We start from the raw sequence: 13777 nt of genomic DNA, 5'->3' as shown, positions 1-13777 counted from the left end.
GACAGCAACTTTTCTGCCTCTGTCCTGACGTGCTGATACTCTGGGAGTGGAGTAAGAGGGAGGGATACAAGTCACCTGTGGCATGTTTCTGCCTGCTAACAGTTTCCTCCAGACAGAAAGCAATCTCTGTTCCCATTGTGCTTCTCAGGTGGTGTGAAGGGGCAGAGCAAACAGTAAACACTGGAAAAGCTACTTAGTCTCTAACCCTCGTTCTTGTTTTATGTTGTATTTAGTAAAATTACAGGGTTTTCGTAGTCAAATATTAAAACATTTTTGTAGTGACTTGGATGGGTGATTTCTTTGTTTTACGTGCAAAGTGTAGCTGAACTCCACAATGCAGATGTGCGGTGCTTTAACTTGTTCTCTTGAGAGAACAAGTCCTTCAGTGTCAGTCCCTGTTAGTGCTCTCAGCCCGCAGCAGTTTTTTATTCAAGATTTAGCTCAGAATCTATTTGGTGCTCATTCTATGACATCAGTTGTGGCTAATGCTTTACTGTAGTGCGAAGCTTATTAGTAAGAGCTTAATGATGTATATTAGAGGCTGATTATTAAATTACATAAAGACCTGACCACGTCCTTTTAGGGAATTCCAGTTGAGGTGACTACGACTAGGCTGGATATTGGGATGGTGGGTATTGTCAGTGGCAGTTTTTCAGAGGAAAAGACCCCAGACCTCAACTCCTGCAAATACATGTACTGTCTTCTTTATACAAATTTTGGAAAGCAAAACTGCCAGCTAAAGGAGGAAGACCAGTGCAAAGATGAGAATTTCACAAATCTGTAAGAGGCAACTTTGTGTCTCCAATGCCAAGTCAAAATCAGTAAATATTTCTAGGTTCACTAGAATTCCTTTTAAATAGATTTTTAGTACAGCTAGGGCACATGAAAAATAAGGAGATGATAGGTGACAGCCAATACGGCTTCACTAAGGGAAAATCATGCCTGACAGATCTGGTGGCCTTCCACAATGGCGTTACAGCGTTGGTGGATAAGGGAAGAGTGACTGAAGTGGACTTGTGCAGAGCATTTGATGTCCTGCACAACATCCTGGTCTCTAAATTGGAGAGATGTGGATTTGATGGATGAACCACTTGGTGGGTAAGGAATTGGCTGGATGGCTGTACTGAAAGAGTTGCTGTCAACGGCTCAATGATCAGCGACGAGGTGTTCCTCAGGGGTTGTTATCAGGACTGGCACTGTTTAATACCTTTGTTGGTGACATGGACAGTGTTATTGAGGGCACCGTCAGCAAGTTTGCCAATGACACCAAGCTGTGTGGTGCAGTTGACACACGGGAGGGCAGGGATGTCATCCAGAGGGACGTGGACAGGCTTGAGGGGTGGGCCTGTGCGAACCTCATGGAGTTCAACAAGGCCAAGTGCAAAGTCCTGCATCTGGGCCGGGGCAATCCCAAGCACAAATACAGGCTGGGTGGAGAATGGATTGAGAGCAGCCCTGAGGAGAAGGACCTGAGGGTGGTGGTTGACGAGAATCTCAACATGAGGCAGCAGTGTGCACTCGTAGCTCAGAAAGCCAACTGTATCCTGGGCTGCATCAAAAGCAGCGTGGCCAGCAGAGTGAGGGAGGTGATTGTCTCCCTCTGCTCTGCTCTCTTGGGATCCCCACCTGGAGTGCTGTGTTCAGCTCTGGGGCCCCCAGCATAAGAAGGATGTGGATCTGTTGGAGTAAGCCCAGAGGAGGGCCATGAGGATGATCCAAGGGGTGGAGCACCTCTGCTATGAAGAGAGGCTGAGAGAGTTGGAGTTGTTCAGCCTGGAGAAGAGAATGCTCTGGGGAAACCATATAGAGGTCTTCCAATAACTAAAGAGGGCCTACAGGAAACCTGGGGAGGGACACTTTGTCAGGGAGTGTAGTGATAGGACAAGGAGAAATAATTTTAAACTAAATAGGGTAGATTTGGATTAGCTATAAGGAAGAAATTCTTCACTCAGAGGCTGGATGGAGCTTTGGGCAGCCTGGTCTGGTGGGAGGTGTCCCTGCCCATGGCAGGGGGGCTGAAACTGGGTGATCTTTAAGGCCCCTTCCAACCCAAACCATTCTGTGATTCTCATCTGTTCCTGTCAACACATCTTTTCGCCGGTTGCCATAAGTGCCTTAGGGTAAACTCCTATTAAAGACATATTTTTTTCTTAAATTAAGCTCATTTGTGGCCTAGAACAGCAGATAGCTGCCAGTGTGACTCTGCAGTAGTAAGGTTATAAATGAACGAAATCCAGAGATAGGATTCAGCTCACCGTAACTTCAGTTGTCTACCATACAGAGAGATGCATGTGAGCACAGGAGCTTAGACATCTGCAGTAGTGGTGACTCAAATGCAGGTCAGTGGTGTCCAACACAATGTTTAAGTAATCAGATGTATATAAGGATTTAGGATGAGATGAAATCCTATTTAGACTCTACTGGCTGTTCTGTTGGCTTAAGGGAAACACATACAGCTAATGCCCATCAATACCCACATTATAGGCACCTGAAATTCAGGTGCGCTGAATCTCACTGTTACAGTCAATGACTGATTTCTGTCAGAAATCAAGTCTCCCCGATTTCACTGGAACTAGGATTTCTACCAGCTTTTGTAGGGGCTACAAATAGGCCAAGACTTTCGGGAAATTAGAAATGTGGGATTAAGTGGTACTAGCTTAGTAACTGTGGGGGAAGAATGGCCAGTTTAGGTATATTTTCAGCAGAAGCCTTTTCAGCCTGCAAAATAAGAAAAAAAATACTTGGTCAGATATGATTGGAGTTATATCTTATAGTTGGTGTTTTGTGGGGGTTTTTCTATGTGCTACCCCAGCACTCCCATTGGAGATTTGGATGACTGGGACATGCCAGAGCATGCTATATCATTTAGAAAGAGCGGATCTACATTCAATAAAGGCATTAAACGGTGAAGATTAGTTATCTTATATCCAATAGGATCACGGTTTGCAGACTGCAGAAGTTATGGGACCTGTTCCAATGACTACAGAATTTTGGACTGACCTTGAAGTTTTGTGCTCAGAATAAACATTTTATACACTGCTTATGTAGAAACATATGCTGATTCTGCAGTCCCTCGCTCACAATGAGGATGTGGTGGCAGTTATCTCCTTGCATTTCCCCGAAGGTCGAACGTTAGTATCTAGTTACAGAACGGAGCCATATGTTTTCCCACCAATTTCATCCAAATGTTTCGGATTTGTTTTATCGCTATTAGGTGACATTCCAAATATCAGTGCTAACTGCTTCCTTCTGTGGTTTAGCACCATGAGAAAATTAGAGCTCATTCCGTAGTCAAAATGTCTAGCATTTGCAGCAAACATGTATTTTTAATTAAACGTTTTCCTAAGAAAATACTTTTCTCTCAGAGAGGAAGAATCTTTCAATATGATTGCCACACTGCACAACTTTAGTTCAACTGTGAATTTCTTAGATATTAAAAATAGAAATTTGCATTGCTGTCCTGAATTTGTTGGATCATTTGATCACCATATTGAATTCATGGTGAAGGTGGTAGGCGTTGGTAGCTAAAAGCCTGTTATGGAAAGACTCCTGAAGTTGAATTATGTAATAGACTCATAGAATGGGTTGGGTTGGAAAGGACCTTAAAGATCACCAAATTCCAACCCCCTGCCATGGGACGGGATGCCACTCTCTAGGTCAAATTGCTGAAAGCCCCATCCAGCCTGGCTTTGAACACTTCCTGGGATGGGGCATCCACGGCTTCTCTGGTCAGCCTGTGCCAGTGCCTCACCACACTCTGGGTGAAAATTTTCCTCCTAACCTCTAATCTAAATCTCCCCTCTTTTAGTTTAAAACCATCCCCCTTGTCCTGTCATTGTCTGCCTGAGTAAAAGTCATTCTCCATCTTTTTTAAGCCCACTTTAAGTACTGAAAGGCCACTATAAGGTCTTCTCAGAGCTTTCTCTTCTCCAGGCTGAACAACTCCAGCCCTCTCAGCCTCTCTTCATAGGAGAGGTGCTACAGCTCTCTGATCATCTTTGTGGCCCTCCTCTGGACCCTCTCTAACAGCCCCACATCCTTCTTGTGCCGGGGCCCCAGGCCTGGATGCAGCACTCCAGGTGGGGCCTCACAAGGGCAGAGCAGAGGGGGACAATCACCTCCCTCCCCTGCTGGCCACTCCTCTGGTGATGCAGCCCAGGACACAGTTGGCCTTCTGGGCTGCAAGCCCACACTGCTGGCTCACATTGAGCCTTTCGTCTACCAGACCCCCCAAGTCCTTCTCTGCAGGGCTGCTCTCAGTGAGTTCTTCTCCCAGTCTGTGCTTGTGTCTGGGATTGCCTCGACTCAGGTGCAGCACCCTCCATTTAGACTTGTTGAACCTCATTAGGTTCACATGGGCCCAATTCTCAAGCTTGTTCAGGTCCCTTTGGATGGCATCCCTTCCTTCTGCTGTATCAACTGCACTGCTCAGCTTGGAGTCATCTGCAAACTTGCTGAAGGTGCACTCGATCCCACTGGCACTGTCATTGATAAAATGACACAGCACCAGTCCCAGGACAGACCCCTAAGGGACACCACTCGTCACCAGACTGGTCAGGCACGACCTGACCTTGGTGAAGCCATGCTGGCTGTCTCAGATCACCTCCTTGTCCTGCATGTGCCTTGACATTGCTTCCAGGAGGATCTGTTCCCTGATCTTTCTAGGCACAGAGGTGAGGCTCACTGGTCTGTAGTTCCCTGGGTCTTCCTTTCTACTCTTTCTAAAAATGGGAGTAACATTTCCCTTTTTCCAGTCACCACATGGCCTGACTGCCAGGACTTTTCAGATACGAAGGAGAGGGGCTTGGCAACTCCCTCAGCCAGTTCCCTCAGGACCCTGGGATGTATGGCATCGGGCCCCATAGACTTGTACTTGTTCAGTGTCATCAGGTGGTCTCGAACCTGCTCTTCACTTACAGTGGGAAGGACCTTGCTCCCCTGGCCCCTGCTTAGAAGTTCAGGGATTCAAGAGATGTGGTAAAGCCTGACTAGCAGTGAAGGCTGAGGCAAAGAAGTTGTTGAGGACGTTAACCTTCTCCATGTCTGTTGTTACCAGTAACGTAAATACCAGCTGTTCTTATTTTCTCTCTTGCAAGGAAAGATTAGAGACTGTTGAAGGCACTCTTTGTTCCTGCTGTCTAAAAGAATGACCTCATTAATATTATTTTAGCTCAGTTCTCCGAGAGGATGTGACCGTCTCCTTTAGCTGGAAGTCCTCGTGAGGATTAGGTGACGAGGTACAATAAATGCTGATGATGCAAGTTTTAATCACATAAGAAAAGAAAAATTTTACTGTCTGTGAGACAGTTGTAAAAATAATTGTGATTATTAACACTTGAATAGCAGAAATCCAAGGTCACAGGGGGAAGATTTAATTAATTATTATGTTTTTAATTGTGTTCCAACATATACAGGCATGAAAGTAGGAAACTTTCCTGATTCCATTTGACTAAATTGCCTCATTAGGTAACTGTGCAGAGATTCACATCTACAAGACAGAATATGAGAAACTCGGGCATGTTGTGTTCTAACTGTTTAACACGACCCAGCTGCATAGAGAAGCAACGTTATAATGACATTTTTTCTCTCCTGCTACACTGAGTACATTTTGTATGCTCTAATGTGTGAGCAGCTTAATTCAAAATACAGCAAATATAAACAGAGACATCTGATTTTTGTATTCTAGTAGCTCCCAAGCCTACATCATTAAACTGTGTAGAATCACAAATTATTTTCTGGCTGTGCTCCCTAGCAGAAAGGTATGTTTTGCTTAGTTTTGTCAGAACCGTAACCAAGAGTATAATTGTGTTCAGTGCTGTTGCATCCTGCCAAAACCCTGGAAGTCTGCAGCTCCTCCACTGAAACCCACTGTGCGAGCAAAGTTCTGGCTTTAAAAAACTTACATGATTGGGAATCACGCTTAGGCTGGCCGCTTGTTGGTGAAGGTCATTCATTCGTCAGTGCATCCGGATAGTCCTGGCGCAGTGACACCATTCCTTGAATGGGCAGCTTCCACAAGTCTGCACGAAGGCGAGAAGCTGTAGCAATTAAGCTGCGATTTTAAGAAACTTGTATATGACTGAATTCCAATTAGAAAAGTGTTAGGATAAGTTCCTGTTTCCCTGCCTCAACATGACTAGTCTTGCTGCAGTCGATGGGACTGGCTGTGTGATGAATTGAAGTGGGCTGGCAGCACAGAGAAGCAGTAGCTCTTGCTAAGAAAATCCCTGTTTAATTTCTGAGCTCCGCATAAGCATTACTGTCTTGGTATGGCAGTTCAGGTTGTAAAATATGAAAGCTGTGGTATGTCCAGATTTGGAAGCATTTTCATTCTAGCACGCTTTTTGCTCTAGGAGAATTGTGGTTTAAGATTCAGGATAGTCATTACTTGACGGGTCATAGCTTAAATCAAAACAGGTCCAATTTGTGTATTTGCTTGAGCTCTCAGACTTAGTTATGAGCATTTGTAAGGAATAGACTGCTAAGACTTACATAGTGTTTTTGTTCTCTAATTTAAGGTGAGAGGATTCTTCTGCAATTCAAATTATTTTTGTAATAAATCATACGAAAGCATTTTATGCCTATTATGATTGTGAAATTGTGAAATAAAAGAAAATGAAGACTGAGAATGTTGAACTTGCTTATTTTTTATTTTTAAGACAGATTGTTATAAAAGTCGTATAATTAGCTGATATGAAAAATATTAAGCATGGCTTCTTTAAATTTCTTTATATTCTTCTTTTGTATTTGATTGTCTTGTAATTTACTGTTATCTGAATATTGCAGTCATCTGAAGGTGTCTACACTGATGAACATGACTATAGAGAAAGTATGGAAAGAGAAACTTAGCTAAGATATGATAGAAATGGCAGAAATGGTACGAGGAAAATTCTGATTTTATAATTTGAGTAAACAAATGCATGTTTTGCATAAACATTGTTCTTATTGCCTTTTATAAAATTGCTTTTAGCTACATTCTTAATATTTTTTTTTACTGAAAAAAGTAGAGAAATGTAACTTAGTGGCATCTGAAGATAGTCAAAATACTTTGATTTTCAGGGAGGAGTTTGTCCCTGAAAGTATAGAAAGGAACACACACAAAGCTTAGAGCTGTCAAGTGCTTTATGGCAATCAGAGAAAAGTTTGTACTACCGTTTCCGGCATATGAAAACGGATCTGGAAGTTCAAAGTTTGTACTTCAGTAATGTGGTGTTTGTGAGAGAGCTGGTAATGACTCTTAAACCACTTCAAACCACTAAAACATTTAGCTAATCCCGTCACTCCTGTGCCTCTAGCAGCTAGTTCAAAGGAAGGGGATCCTACCCAAATTACCTACATGAGATGTGGTTTAACATTCAGATAAGGGAGAAGGAAAAGGAAGTTCCTGGGTGGTCGGGATGTTGTCCTTTCCAATGGTGCCCTCTACGTTGCACTCACTTAATTTTAAAGCACTTGACCTTGGGATGGCTGCACTTTACATTTGTAAACAGGGTTCAGCAGATGTTTTCGTGAACACAGTAAAAGAAATTATGAGCTTGAGCGCAGCCCACAGCAGTTTCATGTATGCTATAGTGAAGGTTAAAAAGGATTGGAAACCCCTCTGAGTTAATGTTCACCGAGGCAGAATCTGAAAACCTGATAACCAGAGCAAACCACTTCAGCTAGGAGTGGCTGGTGGACAGATTTACAGGCTAGTCCCACCCTCGCCTTTCTATGAAGATTCACAGGAAAAGGGAATCCAGAGAGGCTTGTTAGAATAACCTACTGTTTGGCCCAAAAATGGCTTGGAAAAGTATGGCATTGTCTCTAGTCAAAGTAACTTTTTTCTCTTAAATGAGAGGTTGTACATAGAGTAGTAATGCAAAAGAACATTGAGTATTTCCTCAGTGCAAAAAGTAGAATATATTGTTACAGGACTTGGAAAGTTATGTTTGGAAAAGAAACAAATTCCTACTTATTGGTTAACACTTTGAAGCCCCCCACCCTGAGTTCACTAAGCAGTTTACCAAAACACGGACAGCAAATGGCTATCGGATATGGGATATACTAGAATTATGTCTGGAGTGGGAGATGCATGAAAAATGCAGAATTATTTCTGCAGTTATTTGTACACAAGCCTTGGAGATTAACAGTTAAATTCTGTGACTTTCAATAGAAACTGTTTCACAGTTGGTGTACGATTTAATTCTTTCCATCTGGTAGCGGATTCCTGATTATTTTTAAACAAAAGGGGATTTTGCATATTAATACAAGTAAACATTTAACGAGACATGGAGTTGATTTTTTGCGATAGCGTTGGGTGCTTCTGATGCTCGTTCTGCACTGTATTCTCTCTGTCCCAAAATATGCTCCGTATGAATGAGATGTGTTGTAGAGCTTTTGTTAAGTCCTTTGCAGTTGTCCCATATTTCTTCTGCCAGTATTACTACGTTAGGGGCACCTCATTTGGGAAGTGAGTCTGCCTTTAATGGATGCAAAGTGTTGTTCTAATGTGAAAGAATCTACAAAAAAACCCCTGAAGATACTATAAAGAGGGTAGTGTCATACTAGTTTTATTCACAGAAAGAAATTCTCATGAGGAATCGGGGTAACGTGTTCATTCATATTGAAGTTTGTGTTCCAGGTGTACCACTTTACAGAACTCAGGTGACAAATCCCTGTTTTATTTCATTTCCTCATCTCTCCACCCAACATGAGTTATACCTTAAACTGATAATAGTTTTTATAAAAGAAAACAGCCTTTGAATATGGTCTGGGGGAATCCCATAGGGTATGACTGTAGATGAACGTACGATATACGCACTTAACGAAAATTGTGGAAAAAGTCTTGGTTGAAGACAGTTGCACATTCAGAATCAGGTTGCCGTGTATTAACTTTTTGAGTGATTAATCGGGGAACCTTAAGTCTGTGTATGCGTGAGGTGCATAGGGCTGTCTTCAAGAACTCTTGAGCTTAACAGGGACAGTGAAGTAGGAAAGAGTCGATTCCCTCATTGGTCTTAGCCTTTCATCTGACCCCTTCTTTCATGTCCTTATCTGACTCATGCTGTCAGCATCCTGTCTTTTCCTGGAACAGTCTTCCTGGCTTTGACTGCTCTGTACATAGGGATTCCGAGGAACGTTTTAAGTGACGATGATGGCGGGACAAGTGGGACAAAGTAGGCAGAAGCATTTTTGATGCCGCAAAGAATTGCTGCCAGAGGAGCCCTGTGGGTAGGTTTGTGATGAAAAGCAGTTAGAGGAGAAAGGTTTTGAATTTATAGAGTAATACGCTGGCAGTCACTGTTACTCCCAGCAATGCCTGACGAGATGAACCTTCACTTCCCCCAGCGCATTGTCCCTCAGCTCATAGAAGAAAGTCCCTCATGCCTGGGCCATGTTTGCTCTTCCTGACATGACTGTGCTAAGTGCATGTAACTTTTAGACCTGGACAAAAAAGTTTGTTTAATTAATGTTTGAAGGAAAAAAATAAAGCATGTCTGTAGTTAATTGAATCTCACTTAAAAGAAAAACAGTTTTAATTTTAGGCTTAGTCTAAATAACGGGTTATGTTACAGATCATTTACAGTACTTTCTGTTTTGGCAGGTACCGAACGAGTTTCAGACCTCGGTACACAGTTGCATATAAGACAGTAACAGAGCTAGAATGGAGATGTTGTCCTGGGTACAAAGGTGAAGACTGCAGAGAAGGGCCAGCAGAACAGCCGAAGGCAGCTCGTCGTCCCACAACACCAGTGAAAGCTGTTGTGAAGAAAGGCTTGGGTAACTTTTTGTTTGAGTTTTGGTATGCATGATCACGTCTGGTTTCTTGCTTTGCCTTTTTACATATAATAACTGTTATGGTTTCTATTAAACTCAACTACTGGCAGGTACAAAATCCATATGGAAGACACTGTGTGGTGGGAAAATAATAGCCAGGCAGTAACAGTCTTGATACAGAGAATTTCCTGAAGAATAATGAAGGGGTGTGTGTGGAACACTGGCCATAAATGCCATCTGTCTGCTCATGGCTCAGGAAAATATTTGTCTTAAGGTTATTTTTTGTAAGAATATAGAGGGTTTTTTGGTCATTTCTTCAGTGTTCAGAAAAAAGAAAAAAAGATATATTTAAGAGAAACTGTTATTAAAATGAAAAAAGAATAGGTATTAGTTTTAATGATAGATGATGCTTCCTAGCATTTCACAATGTGTTGCTTGTTCAAGGGCTTGAGCAGATTTTACAGATTAATATTAGACTACCTGCCTTAATACTGAGGGGTAAGGGAATGATAAGCCTCAAATGCTAAAAAAAATACTATAAAGAATGAACAATTTTGTATTAGATACTTTCTTCTGAAAGGGTAAAAGGAGTGCTGTTGCTTCAGGATTATGCCTTTTCTCCATTAACAAGAAATGGTAAACAGATGCTTCTTTTTGAAGGACTTCTTCACGGCAGTATCAGGGATTAATGTCACATATAGCACTTGGTCAGATTTGCACTGGTGTTTTTTGTGTAGTGGAATCAAGTGGGACTGAATACATAGTTTTAAACCACCCCTATAGATTATATCTATGCTTTAAAAATAAAGTGTTTAAATATTTTGTTAGCCCACCTAAAATACTGCTTAAAAAAAAAAAAAGATAATAAAACAAGATAATCTCTTTAGTAACTGGCACACCGCTTAGATCTAGAAATCTTCTTTTTGCTCTGACAAACCCCCCTAAAAATATGTTTCAAAGCAAAAATAGACCAGTGTGTATGTAATAGCTACACTGTGTGTCTTCAAACTTCTTCATTATTAAAGGAACCGGCCATGGTGCCCGTCTTGAATAATTTGTGACTTCCTAGCTTCTTTGTACTGCCTTTTAGCTGAAATCCAGTTTAAAACTAAGAACAAGTCCAACCGCATGCCCTTCAAACTCAATCTCAGTGTTGCTTTACAAAGTATATCTAGCTTTCTTAGCTTGGAATCAGTGCTAAAATTCGTTTATCTGAAGATTTAACTGTTAACAACACTCCAGCACAGTATAGTCACAATTGGACAGGGGACTTTTCTTATTCTTAGCTGTTTACTTGTCATCTGAAAGAGTTTTTCTGATGCTAACAATTTGTGTGTCTATTTTCTATAAAGAAGTATACTTTCTTCTTCACTTCTGCTTCTTAACTTCATTTTACTTTTACTTGTGCCTGTAATAGCATGCCTTAACTGCACAAAGGTCCTTGAATTATGAATTGCCTAAAGGATATAATGTGACACCACAATAGGGTTTATACATGATGTCTTTATAGAGTTTATCCCTCTGTGCATAATGGCAAAGATACGTAGGAGTATGTAAATAAATATGGTCATACAGATCTACACATTAAAATGATATTTAAATGTTTGTTAAATCAAAACAATTGGTGATCTAGCTGAAAGTTTGATATACGTTAAATCATTATTTGGAATCACACTCAGTGTCTTGACTCGTTAGTGCCTTGTTGCTGAGAATCCTAGGAACTAGGACTGGAGGGATCTTAGGGATTCCATTTATCCATCCTCTTAGGTAGGATCAACTGTGCCTGTCCAGCTTCCGGGGGTGGGAAATCTGCTGCTTGTGCAGACAATGTCTTTCCTGTACAGCTATCTGAGCAGGAGTTGGTCAATGTTATAAAACGTTTAGATTGGAATTATTTGATAAGGTTTTTTAATTATAAACTACTGAAAGCAAGAATGGAAAAGGAATAAGCATTATGCATTTTAAAGTATTTTTTGGATTTCAGCAAAAGTAAAATTGGCCTCCGTTGACCAAAACAGATACCCTTGAGAATACTTACTTCCAGACTTTGTCTGTTATTTCTTTGAAACAGATGCAGAACCAACGGAAGCGCCAGAACCTCCACCATATGAGAAGAAAATGCAGTTTCTTGAGGAAGAATTGTTTAGACTTACACGATCAGTGCTTGAACTTCAGTCCTCCTTGGCGGGTGTGAATGAAAACCTAAAGCTGACTGTCCAAGAAGATGCTAGTAAGATGTTGGTCACTTGGCTGAACAACCTTTATGACCGCCCAGAGCCTGACAGTGCGGTTGGTGGTGAAACAGACACTATCCATCTGCCTGGACTCCTCAGCAATAAAGATCAGAAAGACCCTTTTCTTGATTTTGAAATGGAAGATATAAAGTCTGAGCTAGCTGAGGTCAAAGAAGCATTGAAGATCAGGAATGACCAACTGGAGGAGCTGAATGGAAAAGTAAAAGGCTATGAAGGACAACTGAAACAACTGCAGGAGGCAGCACAGGGACCTACATTAACAATGCCTAGTGGCAATGTATATCAGGAATATATAGACTCAAAATTTGAGTCCCTCAGACAGGAAATACTGGAAGGGTTTGAAAAGAAAATGGCAGATCTGAAGAACTCTTGTGAATACAAACTACAGGATATCCAGCAGCAGTGTGATGACAATGAAAATAACTGTTTAGGTATAATTGATGTTATAAGAGGAAAAGAGAATGATTTGAGGAAAGAAATAAATGCCCTTCGAACTCAGATTCCATCAAACCAGTCCAGTTGTTGCAAGGAGGGTGAGAGAAATGACTTTGACCAGCAGATAAAAGATTTAGATAAGAAGCTTGACAGAGTTGTGGAAGCGCACAGGATCTTGAACGTCAGAATAGACAATGAAATCAGTCGATTGTCGACTCCGGATTTGGAAGACATGTTTGGTGAGAGGCTGGAGGAGCTAGATGCAAGGATGAACGTTACAGAACGAAATGCTGAAGAACATTGCTTTTATGTCGAGGAAACTCTCCGAGGTGCCATAGCTGCTGAGGTAGATGAACTGAGAGACTTGTTTGACCAAAAGCTACGGTCACTAGAAGATAGACTAGGTGGCACTATTTTAGAGATTGCTAATACCACAGACCCAGATGGAATGTATATTAATCCTGGGCCTATTATGCCTAGTGACACTGGATTTGCAAATGAGCAATTTACAACGGAGATAAATCTTGTCAAGAACAAACTACTGTCCCTCGAACACCTTTGTGGGCAGAAATGTCCATCTGCACCACAAGGTACAGAGGACCTTCAGAAAGAGCTAGAAAATTGTAATAACAAATACAATCACTTGCTTTTGAAAACTGAGAACAACTCTGTTCTTTTGCAGTCTTTAAATAGCTCTCTTAACGAGAAACTTAACTTAATTAAGGATAACCAACGTGACAACCAGAAAATGCAGAGAGATTTGCGTGTATTCCGGTATAGTCTAAATGTCATGGATAAAGATATGAAAAATCTCCAAGATGGCTTGAATAGTTGCAGGGAGCAACTTCTGGGTGTCAATTCTACCTGTAGAAAAACACAACGAGGCGTCTACCGAAAAATTGATCAAATGCAGAGGACATTTGCAAATCAAACCATTCACCCTAGTGATAATTGCTGCAGTGAAGTGAAAGAGAGACTAGAACAATTAAACGACCAAGTCCTGAATGATCTCAGCAAGTGTAAAGAAAAGACCCAAGGTGTCCAGGATGGTGTTTCAGATGTTGAGAGCAGAGTCTCGCATGTTGAAAAAGTTTGCGGCAAGCTGGACTCTGTCTCGGGTAGCTTGCAGAAGATAAAAGAAGGACTGAATAAGCACGTGAGCAGCTTATGGAACTGCATACGTGAAATGAATGGAACTATATCATCTCATTCCAAAGATATTTCTGGCCTCAAAAATTCTGTCCAGCAGTTTTATAGTCAGGTCTCTAAAATCACCACAGACATGGAAGGCATGCTGAAATCTCAGTCTGACACAAGTAAGTTTTGTG

At 41.4% G+C, this 13777-nt stretch overlaps 1 protein-coding gene across 1 annotated transcript in view; it reads left to right on the top strand.

Annotated features, from left to right (window-relative positions):
• Positions 1–13777, top strand: part of EMILIN2 (elastin microfibril interfacer 2) — a 40379-nt gene that overhangs the window by 7650 nt on the left and 18952 nt on the right. The window contains exons 3-4 of the mRNA XM_040550130.1: positions 9587–9762; positions 11831–13765. Of these exons, the coding sequence (XP_040406064.1) occupies positions 9587–9762; positions 11831–13765 (2111 nt within the window). The remainder of the gene's footprint in view (positions 1–9586; positions 9763–11830; positions 13766–13777) is intronic.

Source organism: Cygnus olor, chromosome 2 (assembly GCF_009769625.2).
Source record: "Cygnus olor isolate bCygOlo1 chromosome 2, bCygOlo1.pri.v2, whole genome shotgun sequence".
NCBI lineage: Eukaryota > Metazoa > Chordata > Aves > Anseriformes > Anatidae > Cygnus > Cygnus olor.
The sequence above is the reverse complement of the archived record's forward strand: the minus strand, read 5'-3'. Positions and strand labels throughout refer to the sequence as shown.